The 23,918-nt window shown below is 46.8% G+C and overlaps 3 protein-coding genes across 3 annotated transcripts; 2 read left to right on the forward strand and 1 right to left on the reverse strand.

The window, feature by feature from the left end:
- Positions 1-236: 236 nt before the first annotated feature.
- On the forward strand, positions 237-2,155 carry LOC123162691 (uncharacterized). The gene has a single exon (XM_044580469.1). It carries the CDS (start codon positions 280-282, stop codon positions 844-846), a length of 567 nt encoding a protein of 188 aa, XP_044436404.1. The 5' UTR covers positions 237-279; the 3' UTR covers positions 847-2,155.
- Positions 2,156-7,108: 4,953 nt separating this feature from the next.
- LOC123161265 (uncharacterized) lies at positions 7,109-11,166 on the forward strand. The gene is made up of 3 exons (XM_044579119.1): positions 7,109-8,154; positions 8,263-8,463; positions 10,124-11,166. The coding sequence occupies exons 1-2, from the start codon at positions 7,113-7,115 to the stop codon at positions 8,457-8,459; spliced, it is 1,239 nt and encodes a 412-aa protein (XP_044435054.1). The 5' UTR covers positions 7,109-7,112; the 3' UTR covers positions 8,460-8,463; positions 10,124-11,166.
- LOC123161264 (putative disease resistance protein RGA3) lies at positions 11,098-22,758 on the reverse strand. The gene is made up of 3 exons (XM_044579118.1): positions 22,049-22,758; positions 11,567-14,670; positions 11,098-11,447 (listed from the first exon to the last, which is right to left on the reverse strand). The coding sequence occupies exons 1-2, from the start codon at positions 22,451-22,453 to the stop codon at positions 11,584-11,586; spliced, it is 3,492 nt and encodes a 1,163-aa protein (XP_044435053.1). The 5' UTR covers positions 22,454-22,758; the 3' UTR covers positions 11,098-11,447; positions 11,567-11,583.
- Between the last annotated feature and the right edge of the window lie 1,160 nt (positions 22,759-23,918).

The following is a 23,918-nucleotide window of genomic DNA, read 5'->3' on the forward strand; positions in this document are numbered from 1 at the left end:
GTGTAGAGGATCTCAGTAGAAATCCTAAATAAAGCTCAGTAATTTTAATGTTTGAGTAGAATAAAATAAAATGCAGCTCGAGTTTGAACCACTTTTTTTCCTGGTATTTCTTTTTGGTTAAGCCGGGCCTGACAAACTGGGCTTGCTATTATTGGACCAGCCCGAGGAAGGAAAATCAATCAATCACTCGACCCACACTATCGCACGCACGCACGCACCGACGCCTCCTCCCTCTCTTTCCCATCTCGTCCAGGGTTCCCCGGCGGCTGCCCCCTACCAATGGCGACGGCCTCCACGCCCATGGCGACTAGCAAGAAGAAAATGGCGTCGCCTCTGACGGACATCTCCGACCACCTCCTGGATGAGATCTTCCTCCGCCTGCCCACCCCACAAGACCTCGCCCGCGCATCTGCTGCATGCACCACCTTCCGCCGAATCTCCACCGACCGCTCCTTCCTCCGCTGCTTCCGCTCCCTCCACGCGCCACCACTCCTCGGCTTCCTCGACCGCGACGGCTTCAACCCAGCCCTGCCGCCTCACCCCTCCGCTCCCGCCGCCCATGCGCTCGCCGTCGCCGATTTCACCTTCTCCTTCCTCCCCTCCCGCCGCCGCTGGGATGTCCAGGACATCCGCAACGGCCGCGTCCTCCTCAGCCCCGGGCCCAAAAAGGGCGAGGAGCCCCTGAACTTCACGGAGCTTGTGGTATGCGATCCCTTGCACTGGCGGTATCTCCTGCTTCCTCCAGTACCTGACTACCTAGCCGCTTCTCTGGACTCCATGGTTCGCAGACCCCGGTGCTTGCCTTTACTCGTTCCCCTCAGCAAGGAGGAGGCGGCGGTGGAGTAAGATACTGCATTCAGAGTGATTTGGTTCGCGCGTTACAAAACTAGGGTGGCCGCCTTGGTCTTCTCTTCGAGCACCGGACAATGGAGAATTGCTGCATCCAAGGGATGGAGCGATTTGGCCATTAGCACGCGCGAGTCTTCCATGATGTCAAAGTCCCCCTCTCCGTTTGTCCAAAGCCATTATGCTTATGGCTGCTTCTTCTTCGACTGGGTGATGTTCAGGTGGAAAAAGTTGCTAATGCTTGATACCAGGATGATGGAGTTCTCCATTGTTGACCTCCCGCCTGGAAAATGGAGCACGGAAGGTGTATCCATTGTGGAGGCAGGGGAAGGCAGACTTGGGATGTTTGGTTTGCATGGTGAAACTGCATCTGACCTCAGCTATACCATTGCGTCGAACAAAGGCAAGAGTCCCAGCTAGTGGCAGATGGAGAAGACAATCTCACTAGATTCTGGCTACAAATATTTTATCAGAGGTGCAACAGGGAGGTATTTGCTGTTGACGAGGACAGAAACACTGCCAAACTCATCTCTGGAGAATACACTCTATGGATATTTCTCATTAGACGTCAAGACGTTTCAGCTTCAGAGGGTTTGTATGAAACAATGTAAGCCACTTTTGTTGTTTGAGCCGCCACACGTATATACAAACTTCCCACCATCGTTGTTGCCTTCAAGGACAATATGAAGTGGTAAACTTTCTATGCACCATGTTTATTTCCTTGCCATCATAATTATCAGACAGATTGTCTAATTGAGAGTGTTTTTGTTGCAACTATCAATTCCTGTTTGGTTGATTTAGTGTATTTATTTTCTTGGGCTCATGGAAAAAATATGGAACATAGTCCTGAATTGTTGTCTTGTTTGTTCTGATTGCTATTTTAAGAGAATGAGATTAGTAAGAGAAAGAATCTTGCACAGTATGAGTAGCTTATGCATGAGTCCTGATGGAATCACAAAAAACACTAGATCATTGATGATCATCTTCGAGTAGTAGTTTTGATGGCCAGGGAAACGAAGGAATGCAAGAGTAGATCCAGTTTAACGTGGATTCTTTTCACCTCAAGAAAATTCATTTTAGTCAAGCAGAGCTCATTTTTACACTTCTCTTTTGATAGGTATAAGGAGTCAGAAAAGTTCTCATTTAATCATTTTCACATGGATAGTTTTATCTTGTGTCCTGTTTTCAGATAAACCTCCATAACTGGTATGGTCACAACTAAGATCCCGACTCACTGCTCTAAATAAGAATACCTTGTGCTCACAGGCCACTGAAACTAGATTCCGTGATGTTGTTTTTATCTGAAATGAACCTCATAAGATCAAGGGAGTGCTTATCACATACTCCCTCCATTCTAATGAATAAGGCGTGCATGCATTCCAAAATTCATCTTTGACCAGATATTAGAAAATTAATATATATATTTTTATGACTTAAAAATTATACCATTGAAAGCTTCTTCCGAATATGAATACAACAGTATAATTTTTGTCACATACAATTCACATTTGATTGGTCTAATTTATGGTCAAAGTTCAATTTCGAAATGCATGTGCACCTTATTCATTTGAATAAAGGGAGTAGGCAACTGGAAGCTTTCTTTATTATGTTAAATCTCCACCATTCTTAGATCCTCATATCATGGCTCTCCTTCTCTCAAAGCAAATTATATTTGTTGAGATGATCGACTGAAACTTAAGGTGTTTTTAGGTGATTGTGTATTATTAGCCATTCTGTAAGTTGAATCAGAGGGGACACCCAGTTCTGATTTTCTTTCCATATTGTGACTCATTTTTTTATTTGGATGGCTGACTAGCACCTAGTGTGTTTGTTTTCTCTACTAATACACCTAGTCTTTTTCCTTGTTTGTAGTAAGAAGATTGTTATACTGCTAGGTGCCTAGGTAGTACTCCCTCCATCTGGGTTTATTAGGATCCCTCGTATTTGGGGTCAAACTTTGACAATAAATTTTACTGATAAAACATAAACAATATGTCACAATAAATATACCGTTGGAATCCTCTTTGGAATACAAATCCAGTAGTATCCTTTATTTTAGACAATCTTCTTTTTACAAACAATGGTCCTGATAACATCAGGTACACTATTATACCACAGGGCCCAGCATCATGTTCAGCAGATTTTGCTGAAACATGGGCTATCTCATTACTACAGTGATTTACATGCTTGAACTTACAAGATAAAAAGATTGATGCTCTAATCTTAATATCTCTGATGATGGCGCCTATTGGGGGTCTGTCAAAGCCTGAACTTTGCACCTTATGTATCAAAGATAAGCAGTCTGAAGCTACTTCAGTCTTCTGGAAACCTGAGTTCTTGGCGAAGACAAGGGCCTGGCGCTAGAGGCAAGGGCTTCAGCCACTTCTGGGATTTGCACATGATCCAAAACACCCCGATTTTCTGTCTGCACGGATCCTTGGTGATCATGAACCACGGCGCTATAACCCGCTTGTCCAGAGTGGGCAAAAATCGCCCCATCAATACTTTTTGTAGCATATAAATCATATTTTGTTAATCATATAGATGGTCAAAGTTTGATCGAAATTACGAGGGGGCCTAATAAACCCGGACGGAGGAAATATGTGATGTGCTGCTGTCATGCAGCATGGAATTACCACTTAAGTTTTTCATGACTCATTTATTTATGTTGACTTGCTTCAGTCCGGCTATGTATTCCAACATGTATTGCAAATTGCAATTCTAACATACTAAAGCGAGTCTTTCCAGTCACATGTTCGAATTTTAGTTGAGATCAATAATCAATATTACCAATGTGATTATGCTATTAATTACTGAAACTCAAGAAGTTCTCTGTAAAGATGAATTTGAGGGGGCACCTAGTTTTCTTTCTTTACCTTTTTGTACATCATTTCTGCACTAGAATATCAGATGACAGCTACTCCTGCAAAATACCTCCAGTCTCTTTCTTCTTTTTAAGGTAGAAGTTTGTTATACTGCTAGGTGCATATATATACTAGTACTAAGGTAGTATATGAACTCCGGCAACACAAAGGTCCCAATTCTGAAGTTTTTCACGTCTCGTTTCTTTGTGATGACTTGTCTATATCTGGTTATGCATTCCAATTTCTATTACAAATTCCAATCTAAGCACATTGAAACGAGTGTTTGCAGTCACATATTTCAGATTCTGTTGAAACTAATATTACCAATGTGACAATGCTACTCTGCAAGATTGTTCTTTGGTGCCTAAACTTCTACCTTATCTGTTCAGGTTCGACGGAGCCATAAGTAATCAGATCGGCAATGCTGAATTAACAGTGATTTCAATAGCTTGGGGTTCTCGCAGACGTGATCGCCTTGCCTACAAGACAACACGATCTACATTGCTTCACCTGGTGGTGCTCATATATATGTTTCGGTTAATTAAGTGTAACATGAATGTGCCTAAGTGACATTGAAACTATGAGCTCCTATAAATCGGCAGCTGTGTTAAAAGCTAGCTGTTGTGTATTTTCAAGCCAGATTTTTTTTCTTAATTATTAGTTAGAGTTGCTATAACAGGTGCAATCTGACTAGTGGCAGAACGATCACAACGGAACTGATAACCAATGCAAGAACAATATAAGCAGCACCAACCTGCAGCTGGAGGGACTCAGTTCTTTGTTGTTGCTGCTGTACCGATAATTTGTTCCTCGAGAAATCTTGAATATGCACAAACTGGGTGGAAAATTTTATGTGATGCCTGATCTTTTGTCCCTTATTCTTCAGATTTGACGGAGCTGTAATCTGACCCGCATTCTTGAGTCCATGGTAGTTTGTGATTTCAATAGTGTGCATTTCTCGCACCTGTGATCGCTTTACTTGCTTACAAGACATACACGACAATCTACAGGGCTTCACTTTGCAGTGATAATGTCTATGTTTTTCTTCCTTTAATGCTATTTCTTGCTTCGGTTAGTCCAAGCAGTGGTGTGACTGTGCTGTGGCTATAAGATTGTCACAATGAAATTACAAGCTCGTATCATTCAACATGCGTGGTAATGCTAACTGATGTACTCCATATTTTTCAAGTGACCTCTTTAAAAACTAATTATAACAAGGAAAATCTAAAGTGGCCAACCCAAGACAAGCACTGAAGCACTATGCTGTAGATTGAAAGGCGATAAGGGAGACAACTGTTTTCCTCCTTTTCTACGCGGCTGTGGAGCCTCGCCCCCACTCTGTTCGCTGCACCAGCAACAAGAGGATGCATGGCAGGGAACCTTGGCTCTCTGCTTTGGATCTTTAGTTAGGGATGTGTTTATTTATTTATTTCTCATGGTGTCAGCTCATCGATGGCCGTACCGACGTTTGAAATTAGGTTTCCCCAGCATGAGTTCCATCTCAACAGCACCCTTTGTCCTGAAGTCAATGAATCCGTGGGATTTGTCCTCGGTGACTCCCCTGGTGTGGAGTATTTGGTTTTTTTCTAATGGTGTGGCAGTTAGCATCTTCGATGGTGCTGTTGTTCTCTGTGTATGAGGGAGGTCGATAGTCTAGGAACATGGATAGTGGCTCGAGGGTGCCAAATCGGGTGGTTTGCCTTGGTGATATTGACCACATGCAATGAGTTTGGGGTTCAAAGAGCACGGTGATGATCCCCGTTTGACGTGCCACATTGAGATTGCCTCCACCGCCTATGAGCCCTTTCTTCTATTCACAAAGCCCTTTAGTGTGATGATGCTCCCTCATGTCCGATGCCAATGGGTGATGGTGATTATAGTTGCAAAACTCACTAGGGTTTTTATTTTATTTTTCTAGGGTATTCCATAAATATTCTGACATAAGTGTCATCTTCCAGGTGTTTTTCGTGGTTTCCACGTGTATGTGTTGCACTGTGACTTGTGTTTAATAGATGCATCATAATTCTTAGAAAAGGAGAACAGGGGAGACACAATGAAGAATAAATGCGATAAAGATTCGTAGATGCCAGTAGAAAACCTAAATAATGTTCTAGTTTGGGTGGTTTCCAATTCGAAAACTCTAGTATTTCCACCGCAAAACACAAACTAGCATTTCCTCGAGGGAGGCCGCCGATTATGCTTCAGACATGAAAATTTTGCTTCTTGAGCTACCTTTCCTTGCGTTCTTGCGTTCTTTAGGAGTAATATAGGGTGGAATAGGTGGCGGGACATAACCATGAGTGCAAATTTAGTCCCGTCCCCTCGATGTTGATACTGGTATTCTGGACTAGACCGTAGCCCCCCCCCCCCCCCTATTAAGGCTCACCATCCTTGCCAGAATTCATGCCAAGCCTTTTCATAGCCCGCCTTTTAATCCCGCTTGGTTCTATGCCATCTCCATCCTTCACCTCCTTCTATTTCATGGGGATTTGAGCTGTATTATCAATATCTTCTTCTTCCCCCATACTTGCATCTTCGGAGCTTCCTTTTCTTGGGATTCCATCATTGTTGTGTCCTCTATGTCGAAAGTGGCTATGTGAGGAGCTCATGCCACTGTGACCACCACCCTGGAAGACCTGAGTCCCCCTTCTCTTTGCCACCAACCATTATTTGCCCCATTGTATACTATCGGTCGGATGTATGATGTCCCCACATTCATCCATATCATGCCCTAGCAAACCGCAAACCTTGCAGAAGTAACATATTTTTCATACTTCACATCCAGAAACAATCTTTCTCCAGCCATGTTTAATTAATGAAGTCCATCATATCAATGGCGTGCTCACTTCAATCTTCACCCTTACTCGTACATAATTTCTCTCAAAGAACCTCGTAGGGTTCATCTCAACGCTCCGCACCGTCCCGATTCTCCATGCTAATTGGTCCACGATCGGATCTTTCCTACATATATCTGGAATCTTATGTATTTGTGCCCACATTGAGACCATGTCAAGATGTATTGTTTTCGACATTTTCCCATCAATATCTTCAAGCAACACCATGAGACCACGGAAGATTTAAGGCCCCTGAAACATCACCCTCTTACCGTCTTTGAGGAAAAACATGTAGTCCAGAAAAAGATTGTCGTCTACCTCCCTGATCTCTGGCTCATGGGCTAGGTTCCAGATGAATTTTATTGTCATCCACCATCCATCGGCTGATTATAAATCCCAGAAAGATAGTCGGTAGAAACCTAAATACTACCCTAGTTCGGATTGTTTCCAATTTAAACGCGGTAGCATTTCCAGCGTAATAAAAAAAAATACTCGAGCACTGTGTCTAGCATTTTGGCACAAGAAGGGCCCGTTAGAAGCCCACTTGGGTAGCACAAAGAGAAAAAGAATGAGTTCACTCTCCCCCAACTCCATCCAGCAGGCAGCCGCACACATCCGCCGCCGCCGCGAGGGTTCCCGGCGGCCACCTCTTCTGCCGACCGGTCAGGAGATGCCGTCACCTCTGACGGACTTCCCCGGCCACCTACTGGCCGAGATCTTCCTCCGGCTGCCCGACCCGGGTCACCCGGCTGACCTCGCCCGCGCCTCCGCGGCCTGCGTCACCTTCCGCCGGCTAGCCACCGACGGCTCCTTCCTCCGTGCCTTCCGCGGCCTCCACGCCCCGCTCCACCTCGTGCTCCTCAACCTCGGCGGGTTCCACCCAGCCTTCCCGCCTCACCCCTCCGCGCCCACCGCCCGCGCGCTCGCCCTCGTCGCCGACTTCAAGTTCTCCTTCCTCCCCTCCCACCGCCAATGGATCGTGTGGGACGTCCGCGACGGCCGCGTCCTCCTCTCCCGCAAGATCGCAGAGGACGGGCAGCCCCGAGTCTTCCCGGAGCTCGCGGTGTGCGACCCCTTGCACCGGCGGTATGTCCTGCTTCCCCCGGTACCTGACGACCTAGCCGCTTCGGTGGAGCACCGGCTCCCCCATCCTTTCCTCGCTCCCCTCGGCGAGGAGGAGGAGGCGGCGCCAACAGAAGAGACGGCATTCAGGGTGATCTGTTTGGCACTTGGCAAAACTAAGCTGGCAGCCTTCGCCTTCTCTTCAAGCACGGGACAATGGCGAGATGCTGCGTCCAAGGATTTGAGTGATTTGGGCCTTGGCATGCGTGACTCAGACATGATTTCATGGATGAACCCTTTTTACCTCAGGCGCCATTATGCTTATGGCTGCTTCTACTGGGATTTTCTCGTGGTCAAGCGGAATCTGTTGCTCGTGCTTGACATCAGGAGGATGGAGTTCTCCATTGCAGAACTCCCACCCGGTGGATGGTATAGGGAAGGTGTAGCCATCGTTGAGGCAGGGGAAGGCAGGCTTGGGATGTTTGGTCTCCGTGGTGAAAACGAAATTGCATCTGATCTCACTTATGCCGCCATTGTGCGAAACAGAGGTGAGAGTCCCAACCAGTGGCTGATGGAGAAGACAATCTCACTAGATTCTGGGTACCACTATTTTATCAAAGCTGTAACAGAGAGGTGTTTGCTATTGATGAGAACAGAATCCCTGCCAGGTTCACCTATAGAGAAGCCACTCCTTGAGTATTTCACAATGGACATCGAGACATTGCAGCTTCAGAGGGTTTGTGCGAAACGGTTCAAGCTCAGGCTACCCATGTCAAGCATATATGCCTACTTTTTTCAAACCGGGATATATACCAACTTTCCACCATCGTTGTTACCTCCACGGACAGTATGAAGTGGTAAAATTTCTATTGCATCCTTGTTATTTCCTTCCCTTTGTAATTATTGCACAGCTTATCTAATTCTTGATTGTTCATTATTACAATTGATTATTATTGTTTACATGATTTATTAGTATTTTTTCCTTGTGTGTGTGTGTGGGAAAGCTAAGCATGCTTGAGAGCATATTTGTGTTCTGTTATCTTGTTTGTTCCAACTGGCATTTTAATTGAACGAGGTTGGTAAGAAAATAATATCTTGGACACTGTGAGTAGCTTATGCACGAGTCCTGATGGAACCAATTATTTCGAATGTAACATAGAAGGAATACAAGTTTGGATCCAGTTTACCTCAAGAAATTTCATTAAAGTCAAGGACCACTCATTTTGTACATTAGTATTCTTTTGATAGATATACAAGTAGGGACAAAAGTTTCCTTTTAATCATTTTCACATGTACAGTATAATTTATTAATTTTATGTCGCGATGTTATTTAGAAATCCGCATAATTTGGTACGGTCAGAAACAAGATTCTGAGTTACTGTTTAAAGTACTAAGAATAGCTTATGCATGCTCACAAGCTGTTTTATCTGAAATCAACCTCAAGGGAGTGCTTATCGCTGCACAGGCAACCAAATTTCTTGTTTATTTCAGTCAATCTCGACCACTTTTAGATCCTCGTGTCGTGGTAGTTCTCCTGAATTTTAAAGCGGATCATATGGGTGAGATGATTAACTTAAACTTTACCTTGCAGGCACACCAGCGTTTTTTTCAGAAAACCTGAAAAGCAAATGATCAGTGTATTAAGTAAAAGCAAGGGAAAATAGCACTTTGTCGCAAAAACATATTCACAATCCTGCTGTTTGCACCACCATCATCATTCTTATTTCCAAGTAAAACAAAAGAGAATCGTATGGTCTGATGATGTGCTAGCCTGCAATGGCAATGCCAGGCCAAACTTTCAGTATAACATATTGCTGTACATTTGATTTGATTTATGAGCTACTAGTACTAAACAAGCTGCTTACTTGAATTAGGAGTTGCTCACGCCAACAGTCAGCTCCCTGGTAAAACGTCACAAGAAAACTTTGCTGTCCTGAGGTTGTTTCAGGTGCTTGTGCATTAGCAATTTAGCGAGATGAATTTGTATTTGTTTCCTTTCTGTGAGTCCCTTTTGTACTGGGATGAATGGCAAACGGCACCTAGTGTGCTGGTTTTTGCTACCAATAGTCCAATACACACCTGTTTCTTTTTCAGTTGAATTTTGTTATACTGCTAGGTGCCTAGGTAGTATATTAACTCCTGGAACATGAATGTACCAATTCTGCGTGACTCAAGTTTTTCACAAATCATTTCCTTTATTATGTTGGCGTGCCTCTGTTTGGCTATGTATTCCAACCTGTGTTTCAAATTACAAGGCTAAGCACACTGAACTGAGTGTTTTGCAGTGACACATTTCAAATTCAGCTAAGAGCACTATATCAATGAGATACTCCCTCCGATCCAAGATAAGCGTTGGAATTTGAACTAAAACCACGACACTTATTTTGGACCGGAGGGAGTACTACATAAGCGCATATAATTTGTTCGTTTAATAGGTCGTAAGATCTCAAACATGTGTACAAGTTGGACCCAAGTTTCTTCTCTGGTATCTAAACTTATGTCCTTTTGTTTGTCCAGATTCAGTGGAGTCGCCAACAGATCAGCTTTTCTGAGTTCAGAGTGGTTGCTGTATCGATAGCATGGAGTTGTCACCAGATGTGATCCACCTTGCTGACAGGCCAATGCATGTCAATCTACAGAATTCCACGTGCATGTCGTCATATGTGAATGTTGTTCTTGTTTTCATGCTACTTCAAAGTACTTGTTGTATGTTTACTGTTTGCATTGTTAGGGGCTTGGGGGTGAGGACAGGGCAGCTCAATCTCTTCTCAACCCAAAAGTGATTATGTGTGTTTGGTTGGGTTCTTGTGGTGTTGATGTGAGCTGGAGATTCTTGGGATCTTGGTCTAGGCTTCTTTCAATTTTCACCTGGAGAAGATCACCGTGGAGCAAAACAAAAGGAGCCACAGACAATGAAATTAACACGTTCTAACTGTGGGAAAAGCGAGATTTTTGTTTTCAAGTACATTTCGATTCGATTAGTCTATCAATGTATTCATGTACATTGCAGGTCATATCCTTCTCTTAAACACATTTTTAGCCAAAGGCAGCAGCCCAAAACTTGGACTCTGGCACTGTCCACTTCACGCCTTGTACTCCGGCAGCGGCAAGGCAATATTTTATTTCCCTTTTTAATGAAATGGCAAGGCAATGTTTGACCAAAGGATGTCAATCGTGTTTTCAGGCCTAAGCGCAGCAAAAAAACATCGTTGCAACCAGAGCGTATGCAGAACAGAGGACAGGCCGGCGTGTGCAGAGCACTTCCCCTGAATGCCCAACCAGGAGAAATACAAATGCGACTACTGAAAATGAATGGAAGACTCAGTGACAGGAGCAGGTCCCGCGATTAGCTTGGGCCAATCTGGTAAGCTCCTCATACCATACCGTGCTATGTAGCCCCTGATTCCTAGCAATCAAATCAGATACTTAATTTGGTGAACGATGCTACAAACGACAGGAAAGGAACAAACTCAGTGATCACTATTCCAAAGTGTTACAAATCATATATAGTACTGTATATAGGAAGCAAATTAATCCAGTGTTCCACGTTATTACATCCATAGTAGACAGCAAACAACTCATAAATCCATACATAGTAGGAGTAAACGACTAATAAACCCATTGTTCATGAATATGCATGGACACATAGCATTTTGCAGTGCCCGTAGTTTATGAGAGTAAAGGGTAGCACCACTTCACTCGTAAACATGCAAGACTCAACAAACCCAAGTAGGCATAACCCAACGAACAGGTTACCCAGTAAGATAGCCTGTAGATTTAGCAAGAGTCTGACGGCTTCGACTTCGACTTCATCTCCCATCCTCAACCAAACGGCACGTGGCTGACAGTTAGCAGCCAAATCAGAAAAATACCAACAACCTTAACGGCTAATAGTTGCAGTAACATTTATTGAACAGAAAAAATGGAAAACAAAGGCATCAAAAGAATCTAACTACATACCTTCTGCATGGACCTTTTTAACTACAGAATGTAATTGTTTTCTTTGGAATGTGCTCAATCTTCTGCCAGTTTGGATCATCAGTCGTTACACAAGATTGTGTGAACTCGTCACTGCAGTAATTGACTGTAATCTCCTCAAGAGACGTGGGCAGTTTTGGAAGCGACCACATGTTCTTGCATGAATCTATCTCCAGCGTCTTGAGTGATGTGAGTTGCTCCATATTGCCTGGTAAGGCATTCAAGCCGCAGTCCGCAATGATAAACCTCTCAAGGGACTTGGGCAGTGTTGGAAGCAACCGCATATTCTTGCAGTTTCTGATCTTCAGTATCTTGAGCGCTGTGAGGTGTTCCATATTTCCTGGTAAGGTATCCAAGCCGCAGTATAGGATGATAAACTCCTCAAGAGACTTTGGCAGTGTTGTAAGCGACCGCATATCCTCGCATGACTCTATATTCAGTTTTTTGAGTGATGTGACGTGCTCAATATTGCCTGGCAAGACACTGAAGCTGCTGCAGGCGACTGTAAACTCCTCAAGAGACTTTGGCAGTGTTAGGAGCGACGACACACTCTTGCAACTCCAGATCTCAAATTTCTTGAGCGATGTGAGGTGCTCCATATTTCCTCGTAAGGCATCCCTACTGCAGTCTGAGACGGTAAACTCCTCAAGAGAATTGGGCAGTGTTGGAAGCGACTGCATATTCTTGCATGAACGTATAGCCAGCTTCTTGAGGTGCTCCATATTGCTTGGTAAGGTATCCAAGCCGCAGTTTAAGACGTTAAACTCCTCAAGAGACTTGGGTAGTGTTGGAAGTGACCGTATATTCTCGCATGACCGTATATGTAGTTGCTTGAGCGCTGTGAGGTGCTCCATATTGCCTGGTAAGGCATCCCAGCTACAGCTAGCAACATGTAGAGAGCGAAGATGAATGAAAGCCCCAAGTTCAGCAGCAGGTTCCAGTTGGATCCATCCGATGAAGCTAAGCTCTTTCATGTTCTTTGGGCTGCCTTTATGCTTACCCATCATCCAACTCGGTAACCTTCTACCGTGGTAATTCCGGATTTCTAGTCTTTCAATATACTTTGATGGGCAAAGACCCTCAAGTACCTCTGCTTGAACCTCTGGACTGCAGCTCTGATCAAGATCCCACTGAAGTACCAGTTCTGTGAGTTTTTCCTTGCCAGCAAGATTGACTTCAAGAGCTTCCTCCTTGCTCTCAAAATTCTCAAGACCACAAATCAGCAGCTTGCCTTGAAGCTTGTTCAGGTCTTTCAGCTGATGTGACTCATAGCCCCGTTCCCTCCTAAATCTAAAGAATGGTAGCGTTTGGAGCAATATCAACCTGCCAATGTTTGCAAGTTGCAGATCTGCCTTGCTGATTACATGGCGCAAGTTGATTAGGTTCATCATATCTTCACCACTAGAAGACAGTACCAAACTACCACAAAAACCAAAATCTGCCACCTGCATGTGGTAAAGCTTGGTAAAGGTGCCGGGTAAAGTTAGCTTGACCATTCCGTACACCCAGAAAGCAAAATAACGCAGATGCCTCAAATCACCAATAGAATCTGGGAATGAGAATGTGTGATTATTTGGAGTGACGCTTAAGTTCAGTACCCGTAATTTCGTCAGCCTTGTGAACATAGCGAACATACTCTTGAAGGCTTTGTGCTTGTCTGATTCAACATTTATCTTGCCATCAATGATGAGAGTGCGCAAATTTTGCAACCCATATATTTTCTCAGTAAGCACCTCAATATTACAAGTCCCAACAAAAAGATAGCGGACACCTAGAGGAACTTTTCCTCTGAAGTTTTTCTCTATCCTGAAGCAATCTTTCCCAGCAACCTCCTCTGCTAAATCACAAAGCAGATCATGAATTGTAAAGTAATCAACCTCACGATCATGTCCAGTTTCATATACCTTTTCTTTCCCTCTGAATTGCAGAAATGAGGATGACAACAATTCATCAAAATAATTTTTAGCAACATCTTCCATTTCCTCTTCGGGCTTACTAGTCTTTATAAACCCTTCTGCCACCCACAACTTTACTAACTCATCACGTCTCAACTTATGCCCCCTGGGAAAAATACTGCAGTAAGCGAAGCATCGTCTGACCTGCTCATCAAGATACTGGTAGCTCCACCATAGAGCTCCCATCGTGTCATTCATAAGGTCCCGATCTTTCTGACTCCTCCAAAACTCAACAGTTTGTGTCTCACGGAGCCGTGAACCCACTGTTCTGGCTGCTAGAGGTGATCCCTTCAGCTTTTTTGCAATGTCCTCTCCAATCATTTTAAGTGTACTTCTATCATGGTCACTTACCCTTGCATCCCGAAGTGCATAATGCAAGAACATTTCAAGGAACACTTCATCGTCCAGGTTAGATATGGGAATACGCCTCTCCTTGACAGAACCCAGAGCTACTAATGCAGCTTCAGTTCGACTTGTCACCAAGATTCTGCTTCCTTCCTTTCCAACATTCAGAGGGGAAATTAACTTCTGTAGTTCTTCACGGTCTCCCGAATTCCTACCGTCGTACCAGACATCATCCAGTACCAGCAAAATCTGTTTCCGACGTAGTTCATCCTCCAGTTTTTCCTTCAGGGTGTTACGATTATTGAAGTTATTGCATGCTTTCCCTGTAGCCCCCTCAAACATCTCCCTAAAAATGGAATCCAAATCAAATTTCTGAGAAACATGAATCCACATGACAATATCGAAATGGCCTTCCATTTTTTCTTGCCTACGCTTTTTCTCATGATCATAAACACATTGTGCAAGTGTTGATTTCCCAGACCCCGCGACGCCATGAATGCCAATTACTGAATAACATATACCACTGACGATGTTTGCTTGACACTGGTCTTCCTTCTCATGAAGCATTGCTATGATCTTGTCACGATCCTGATCCCGACCAAATACTGCTATTGGAGGGGCTGCAGTAGTGACTGCACAGCATGAATTGGTAGCAACAGCTCGCCTCCCATTATCATTAGTTACGCCTGGCAAGTTCAGTTGTTCCAAAACTTTACATGCACCACTTATGGCGCTTTCTATCTTCTTTAGGCTCTTCTCCAACTGTACTTTTGGCAAACCACTGTCCTGCAAAATCAAATAACAGGTAAGTTGAGTCCGTCAAGAACTTCTCTAGATTTTCTCTGCATGCCCTATAAATATCTAGAGAAAAGTGAACACTGGGTGAAGGGAATAAAGGTCACCGAAGCATAGCGTATGACCTTTTCCGCTCGGAGCTCGCCACCACACACGTATCTATGTGCCGCTGCCTTGTGTGTTACATCAAGACCAGTGCGTATATCATGCCTATAAACCTGCAACGTTTATGCTTTGCCAGCCAATGCCTTTTATAACTTATAAGGCGACGATGAAAAAATACGGCCATGTCAGGTATGACCACCTAGACTCCTAGAGTCGGACTTACGGTTTTCACTCTAGAGATGGAACAGATACTTGAGAAGCCCCACCAAATAGAAGTCCTCCAAGTTCAAAAAGTGAATATTAGGGGACTGGCAAGAGTAGCGGTAACACGGGTGGAGCAGAGCTTAGGCCAACTCCAACGCACAACCCCAAATAATCTGGCCGCGTCCGTTTGGAGCCAAACGGACACAAATCGCGGCCCAACGCGCAGGAGTAAATGGACAAACGTCAGTTTTTTGTTTGCCGTCGACTCATTTCCGGTTTAAATTTGGACCGTGTTTGTGCCAAAACAGATAGCGCGCGAACAGGTGAGACACTCACCCTTGTCCTCCCCTGTCCCGCCCGTCGAGGACACAACACCCTTTTTCTTTTCCCCCACGCGGCCTACTCCCCCCCCCCCCCCCACCCACCTCCGGTAGGACCTGGTTAAGCTCATCACTTGGTTTGAGACTTTGTTTTTTCCTGTTGAATAATGCATGCACGGTGATGTGACCCTGACATGCACGTAGCTAGGATCAGAGAGTGCACGCCACACGTTCCTGGTTTTCTTTCTTCTGCTTTGATTTGTTCTCCCGGTGGCTTTGCGCACGACTCGTGGCTGTGGGATGGCGCAACATTGTGCAGAATGTGATGCAGCCAGCCGGGAGTTAGTTAGCAGGTTGTTAGCCCTTTGTAATGACAAATATACAAATGAGGAAATAACAGAAAAGTCACAGAGTCTAGTGACGCAAAAACTCTCTCTCGTGTTATGTGTTCTAGCTCGAGTGCTCTCGCTGGTTTTGACAACTACATTTAGCATCAGAGCCTCGGTGTTCGATCTGTAGCTCCGGCAGCCGGTGGTGTCTGATCTGCGGTGGCCATGACCGACAACGAGCCTGACAAGAACACGTCCGGCAAGAAGATGGAAAGTCCGTCCGCCTCGCCGCCGCTCGTGCGTCTCACCAGAGACGGCAGCGGCGAGTTCCGCGTGATGGAGCGGGTCATGCGCTAGGAGTCCGGGATGACCATGATGCACACCCGCACAAATTACATGGAGTGATCCTCACCAACATGCCGTCGGAGCTGATGCGGGTGCTGGCGGCCAAAGATACCGCCAAGACCGCGTGGGAGACGATCAAGACCTTGCGGATGGGCAGCGAGCGCGTCTGGGAAGCCAAGGCGCAGGTGCGCTGCCGCGTGGGAGACGATCAAGACCTTGCGGATGGGCAGTGAGTGCGTCTGGGAAGCCAAGGCACAGGTGCACCGCCACGAGTTCGAGGAAATCCGGTTCAAGGACGACGAGTCCATTGAGGATTTCACGCTGCGCCTGACGGGGATCATCGCCCATCTGGAGTTGTATGGCGACCCCGTGACTGAGCACAAGGTTGTACAAAAGTTTCTTCGGGTTGTGCCGCAAGTTCCGGCAGATGGCGATGGCCTTCGAATCCCTCATCGACCTCAAGACGATGATCATTGAGGAGCTCACGGGGCAACTCTCGACGTGCGAAGATCAGTATGATCTCGATGACGCCACCACATCCACTGGTCGCCTTTTCATGACTGAGGAGGAGTGGGACGCCCGCAAACAACAGCGCACCGGCGAATCCTCGTCGAGCGGCGGCGGCAAAGGCAAGTCACCGGCCAAGCCCAAACAGCAAGGTGGCGGCGGACCTGCTGCAAGGCACGGCGGCGAGGGTGGTTCAAGCCGAAAGAAGAAGGGCAAATGCCACAATTGTAACGGGCCGGGCCACTGGAAGAAGGACAGTCACGCTAGGATCAAGGATGAAGGAGAGCAGGCTAAACAGGGCAAGCACATCTTGTCCAAGATGGCGATGAGCACCATGAGGGCCTCATGATGCCCACGGCCACCACGTTTGTCACTGCCAGCATCGTGGTGCCGCAGCAAGTTCATCTGAACGAAGAGAAGGTGTATCCAGAGATCTCACTGCCGGGGCTGTGGTACTTTGATTTGATACGGGAGCTACAAGCCACATGACGGGCGATAGGGGCTTGTTTAGTACTCTTGATGAATTGGTACAAGGGACTGTAAAGTTCGAAGATTGATCACACGTTGCAATCCGTGGAAGAGGTTCACTGATCTTCAGAGGACAGAGCGGGAACCACTGCACACTATTAGAGGTTTAATTTATCCCAAGTCCTCGCAGCAATATAATTTCAGTTGCCAGCTAGATGAAGGGGAGTGCACAATTTAGAGTCATGAGGGACTCATGATAATTCATGACACCGGTGGGCACATGATGGCTCACGCCCGGCGTTTGATCTGCCGATTGTACACATCTGTGCTCACCATTGACACACCGACGTACTTGTTGATGAAGAACGACGACGAAACCTGGCGTTGGCACGCTAGGATGGGTCATCTAGACTTCAGGGCACTGCGTGCCATGTCCTCAAAAAGCATGGTACGCGAGATGCCGCTGATCGGTCACGTTGACGAGTACTGCAACGGATGCGCCCTCGGCAAGCAGCACCGTGCCCCATTCCCACAGGCAGCAGCGTACAGAGCTGAGCAAGGCTTGGAGCTGCTTCACACGGATTTGTGTGTCCAGACCAGTCCACCCACTCTTGGAGGTAACAAGTATTTTTTGCACTCTCACTGGGAGGTTCATCACATGAATGTGAAATCGACATTCTTAAATGGCAAGCTCAGTGAGGAGGTTTATGTGGATCAACTGGCTGGTTATTTGGTCGCCGGAGAAGATGGTCGCGTGCTGAAGTTGAAAACAGCATTGTACAGTCTGTGGGAGGCTCCTAGGGTGTGGTATGGGAAGCTCGACGAGTCACTGACTACCCTTGGTTTTGTGCGCAGTCCCTTGGAGCACGTGGTGTACACAGGCGGGGTGATGCCAGATCGTACCTCCTGGTTGGTGTCTACATGGATGACCTCATAATCACTAGGACGGATGTTTCTGCCATTAAAGACTTCAAGCAGCAGATGTTCAAAATGAGCAACCTCGGACTCCTAAGTTACTACTTAGGGATCGAGGTGTGCTAGTCTGATGGTCAGATCACACTACATCAGTGAAGCTATGCATCGAAGGTCCTAGAAGCGGCGGGAATGAGCGGCTGCAACAGCTGTGCGACGCCCATGGAGTGTCGTCTGAAGCTGAAGAAGGAGGACGGTGGCTAACCCGTCGATGCCACCATGTACCATAGTGTGATAGGCAGCTTGCGGTATCTTGTCAATATGCGCCCCGACATTGCTCACGCTGTCGACATTGCAAGCAGAATCATTGAGAAGCCTAAGTCGCACCATTGGATGACAGTAAAGAAAATTCTAAGATGCATCAGAGGAACTTTGGATTATGGGTGTTGTTACAAATCTGGTCATAGGGAAGGAGTTTTGCTTGGGTATAGCGACAGTGATCACGCAGGTGACACTGGAGATCGCAAAAGCACTTCCGAGCAAGTTTTCTTCATTGGTGAAAATCCAGTCAACTGGTGCTCGCAGAAACAAAAGATCGTGGCACTGTCCTCTTGCGAAGCCGAGTATGTTGCAGCAGCAGCATCGACATGCCAAGGGTTGTGGTTGTCATGGCTGGTCGGCGATATGTTGGGCAAGCCAGTAGAGAAATCAGACTCTTGTTGGATAACCAGGCCGCCATTGTCCTCAGCAAGAACCCTGTTCATCATGGCCGGAGCAAGCACGTTGACATCAAGTTTCATTTCATCCTTGATTGTGTGAGCACTGGACAGATGGAAATCAGTCACGTCCGCACCCAAGAGTAGCTAGCTGACGCGCTGACTAAGCCGTTGGGCAGGGTGAGCTTCGTCGAGATGAGGCAAAAGCTTCGGATGATCAAGATTGGTGCTAGGTGCTGAGCTTAAGGGGTGGAAGTGCAGGACCTGCCTAAGCTCATCACTAGGTTTCAGACCTTGGTTTTTTCTGTTGAATAATGCATGCATAGTGATGTGACTTTGCCATGCACGCATTACCTCCGTTCCATAATGTAGGACATTTTTTAACACTACAATAGTATTAAGAAACGTCTTACATTATGGAACGAAGGGAATAGCTAGGATCTGGAAGTGCGCGCCACACGTTCCTGGTTTTTTTTCTGCTTTGATTTGTTCTCCCGGTGGCTTTGCGCACGACTCGTATGGCTGTAGGATGACGCAGCATTGTGCGGATCGTGATGCAGTCAGCCGGGAGTTAGTCAGTAGGTTGTTAGAGCATCTCCACTAGCCTTCTCAGGACGCCTCAGGACACATTTTTAGGCTCGGTTTTAGGCTCAGACGGCACTTTTCGCCGAAAAACGGTCCAGCCACGCCCCCAATGCCCCCCAGGACGTCAAAATAGCGCAGGCAAACCCAGGCGAAACCTGGCACGCTGGGGTCTCTTGGGGACGCCGTCACAAGTTTCGGCGAATCGTGTCTCACCACATGTCCTTTTTCTTGGCCCACTTAATCATTCTCCTCACAAACTTTTGCTTGGGGTGAGGTGTGACTGGGAAGATGCCCTCTTTATTTCGCCAGATTTCGCCGGATGACCCCCAAGACACCAACTTTTTTGATTCGGGTGATGTTCCTGGGTGCCAACGGCTGGACATGCTCTTAGCCCTTTGTAACGACGGATATATAAAGGCGGCTGCTACAAATCAGCCGAATGATTTTAGGCAGACTTAAACCGTCCCCAGAGCCGTCTGATTCAGTCGCACCCAGCCGCAGGATCCGACAGCTCCAATGCCAGCGCCACGCAGTAGCTCCCACGACAGCACCGCGCATCACCGACACGCAGTAGCTCCCACGACAGCACCGCGCATCACCGACGACGCCCTGCGGCGCTCCATTGCAGCGTCGACAGCGCTTCCATGCAACCCCGGGGAAGCTTCAATGCCCCCGACGGTGCTTCAATGCAGCTCTGGCGGTGATTCATTGCAACCCGGCGAAGCTTTTCGACGACGCCTCAGCGTTTCATTGCAGCTCCGCAGCCCTGGCGATGCTCCACTGTAGCAACATTGCCTGGTGAGCTCCATGGCAGCACCGGTGGCGACGCGTTGGTTCATTTTCTGAACCTGTTGAAACTGAACCAACATAGCTCTCTCTCTCCGTAACTACCAGTCCTAGTCTCTAATGCATGATCGCATGAGCTTATCTAGATGAGTTTGTTACGGAGTTTGTTAGCGTAGTAGCCGCACCTGCATCCTCAAACAGCAGCGGTGGCTTCACCTTCAGAGCGTTCGGATCATGTCCAGTTATTCCTGGTTGTGCCGGCGATGCGTTTTCATACCTGGGGCAGCTGGTAACCGGTGTACGTGTTGTCGCCATGGCAGGATTGGTGCCAGGTTTGGGGTCGACTCCATGGTCGAGAACTTCAGATCGGCGCCGGTGCACGCACGACAGCGATGGCGAGCAGTGCCAAGAGGCTATGGCGCACTGGAAAGTGAGGAAGGGATGAGAGGGGAAGCTCGGGGACATGATGGTTCACACGGGGGCTGCCGGTGGCCACGACGACGAGGCACGACAGCGGCGGTGACTACGTTTTCTCGGTCCGACCGAGCGGCTCGGTTAAAGACCGGACCGGACCAGACCGACAGTTTCTCGGGCCGAAAATTGCAGCCCGGACTGACCAGATTTTCTACCGGTCCTGGACCGTACGGTCCGGTCCTGAACGGGCCACGAGCGGGCCGAAAAGCTTGCTCGTGTCATCCACCCTGAGTGATTGGTGAACGAGGAAGAAAGGGGAAAAGAGAGAAAACGAGTGGAGAAGACGGGTTGCGAGGAGATAAGGTTGGGATGGAGCGGTGGACGGCCTGACAGGGGACACATGTCTTTTTTTTGCGGGGAAGGGGGACACATGTCGCACGCACGCAGGACTCGGTTTAAGGGGGACACATGTCGCACGCACGCAGGACTCTCTCTCGAGCGTTCAGTGTTCTTGCTGAGTGCTCTCGCTGGTTTTGACAACTACCCCCCTCCCCCCGCCCCCCAGCCTCCGCCCGTTTGCCGGCCGCCTCTTCGATGTCCAACCCAACCACCCATTTTTTCGCCCGTCACCACCAACCTTGCTTGCTGCCTGCGTGAGGAGAATGAGGTGCTCTTCCCGGCCGCGTCTCCACCACGACCTCAAGGTGTTCGACACTTTACTCACAAGGTATCACGGATAGTGGGGACGAGTATTTTTTCCACTTCATTTGTTCATCGAATGAGTCGTCCTCGGAGGACGAAGAGCTTGTGGTTGCTGCATTGGTCGTCAATGACCACATTGCTAGGTAGTGGCCTCGATTCAGGGGATCAATCCCGGGCCATACCCCAGCCTTGAACCGCAATAGGAAGAGCGGCCATGCCCTACTCTATGCCAATTACTTTTTGAATTCCCCTCTCTGCCGCCGCTTCTGGATGGCGAGACTTGTGTTCAATCGTATTCATGAGGGAGTGGTAGGATATGACCCATACTTTGAGTGCAAAGAGGATGCCTTTGGCAAGTTTGCATTGGTTTCTCCTCTTATCAAAAATGCACTGCGGCTATTTGCATGCTTGCATATGAAATTTCGGGCGATCTTGTGGATGAGTACATACGTATGAGTGAATCCACATATCTTAAATCAATGTACAATTCCTGCAAGGCCGTGGTGACAGTTTTGGACCTTAAGTACCCGAGAGAGCCAACTATCGCTCATACAACCCGGTTGTTGGCGATCAATGCTGTCAAAAATGAATTGTGCCACGACTTTTACGTTTCCTCGAAGAAATTACCATAATTTTAGGAGGATGCGGGCAATAATTTTTAGAGATAATACTAAAAGATAGTCTATGGTAATAACATATTTTTTATCTACTCTAAATGATGTGGAATGATAAGAAAAAACTGTTACCAACCACTATACATGCTTGTATTTCGAGATCTTATCTTCTTCTTTAGATAAGTATGGCAAATAAGTGAGAATGTATTATGATTGGGAGCTTTAGCTCCCTAAATTTTCTCATCAACATATATCGATGTGGCACTGAAGGATGGGAGGGCCTTCGAATAAATCAGAACAATATCAAGTATGAGTTCAGGAAATACCTACTTCGCAAAAAAAAAAAAGAGTTCAGGAAATACCTTGTCTTTGAATGGGGAGCTCGGCATGGCACACGGAAGAATATTCTTCTTCAGCCAATCCCTCTTACATGGAGGCGTACTTCCTTGTGACTTGGCATCTTGGATCTGCTTCTTGAGACGCTGATACTCGACACTATCCAAGATGTCTTCGGCTTCGTAGACAGCGGATCTGAGGTCGTTTAACAGTGGCTCCAAGCGAAGCCTGTAAGTGCTCTCGTCGACCACTTCCATCACCCGCTGCAGTTGTACAACCTGTGTGTCGATTATCTTGAGCTTCTCCGCCGCGTTTAAGCCGAGGAAGGCGAAACCTTTGTTGAGGATTCTGGGAACGATGGGCGAGGCAAGCCAACCTAGTGCGGTAACGCCCCATCCTACAGCAGCAGTAATGCTAACCGGATCCGGCATTGCAGGCTTCCTGAGAGGGGAGAGATGGGTAGCTACTAGCTGGCTAGGCTGCAGGATCTTTGTATGTACACATAGACCCTGCAATGGAGTTCACCGGGTGACCAGCTGGTGACAGAACTGGGCCACAAACAAGCACTGGCTGGAGTGAGGTAGGTCGACGGGGGAGTATAGAGGGGGGCTGGCTGGGGTGAGTGCCGCCGGCGAGGTGAGCAGGATGGGACGGAGCGGCCAACGTGAGCGTGAGCGTGGGTAGGTGAGCGGCGGCTTGGAGCTCCTTGATCTATTCTCCGGATCTGGTGTGAGGCTATGATAGTGTGGGGGAAACACCGGGGACGCGGGATGAGACTCATTTTCTATTTGGCGGTGGACGACTCGCGGGAGAAACGGAGCTGTTGGGTCGTCACGTGAAGACCGGATTCATGTCGGCCACGCTTCCTACTTTGCTGCTTAATTAGTGCTGACAACACGAGTTAATTAATGTACTGTCGTACTATGTAGAATGTGCCCAATAAAGTAGCCTTGTATGCATGCTGTCAAAAGCGAATTAGCCGTTAAGCATATCATATGGTATTTTACTCTGTTTATTACGTAGAATTTTAAGTTCTTCTGTTTACCTGTCCATAGCTTACGACTGACAGTAACAGCCTCCAGTACTGAAAGTGTCATGTGCATGTTGTGCTTACTGTCAAGAGAAATCTGCATTCAAAATGGAGATCTGGTTTACATATCCATTGATCAACTTGTAGTTACTAGCTACACCGGACGACTAGGTGCATCTTTTGCAATCACACACATACTGCTCATCTTACCAATCCACTAATCAAAAGCATAAGTTACGTAACCGTCACCAAGGAGCATTAAAATTCACGGTAGTAGTCATGTTCTCATAATGCTTCTTGGTCTTTCTTTTCCTCATCACTTTTTAGTTGTTTCACAATGCTGAAGCAATTAGCTGAATGCTACGTCCTCGGGCTCCAGAAAATAATAATGTAGAATCTAGTACTACTAGGGTATGGTTGTACTACACATATAACGCGGCAGGGTAGACCTTGAAGGTAGTAGGAAATTTCCAGTCAGGTTCTTAGAGCACGGATCAGTTTCATCGTCCTGTCATTGGTCCGAAAATAATCTATCTGTATATACTCCACATATATAGAGATATATACACAGTTGGTAGATGGCATAGCATTGGTGAAGTTCCTTCTCAGCGTCTCACACCAGAGGAGCCCCATCAGTATCTTCATGGGATTTGATTAGGCCCCGGCCAATTAAGAAAGGCCAGCGAGTGTTGTTGGCCTAAACGTGGCGCTCATACCGCGACATGACCAAACAGTATAATATGGTTTACCTAGGGGAATTGATGAAACCAAAGAATTACCTCAGCCGCCAGTGAGTGCACTGGGCCCTTTTTCTTTGCACTATTATCAGTTGCTCCCTTGAAGGCCGCCACCCAGTCAACTCAACC

Source organism: Triticum aestivum, chromosome 7B (assembly GCF_018294505.1).
Source record: "Triticum aestivum cultivar Chinese Spring chromosome 7B, IWGSC CS RefSeq v2.1, whole genome shotgun sequence".
NCBI lineage: Eukaryota > Viridiplantae > Streptophyta > Magnoliopsida > Poales > Poaceae > Triticum > Triticum aestivum.

Excerpts from the sequence above, each read along its gene's own strand:
- LOC123162691 (XM_044580469.1), top strand. The coding sequence starts at position 280 with ATGGCGACGGCCTCCACGCCCATGGCGACTAGCAAGAAGAAAATGGCG.
- LOC123161265 (XM_044579119.1), top strand. The coding sequence starts at position 7,113 with ATGAGTTCACTCTCCCCCAACTCCATCCAGCAGGCAGCCGCACACATC. Across the intron at positions 8,155-8,262 it reads CGCCATTGTGCGAAACAGAG|AATCCCTGCCAGGTTCACCT; the intron begins GTGAGAGTCCCA and ends TGATGAGAACAG.
- LOC123161264 (XM_044579118.1), bottom strand. The coding sequence starts at position 22,453 with ATGCCGGATCCGGTTAGCATTACTGCTGCTGTAGGATGGGGCGTTACC. Across the intron at positions 14,671-22,048 it reads GCTCCCCATTCAAAGACAAG|GACAGTGGTTTGCCAAAAGT; the intron begins GTATTTCCTGAA and ends TTGATTTTGCAG.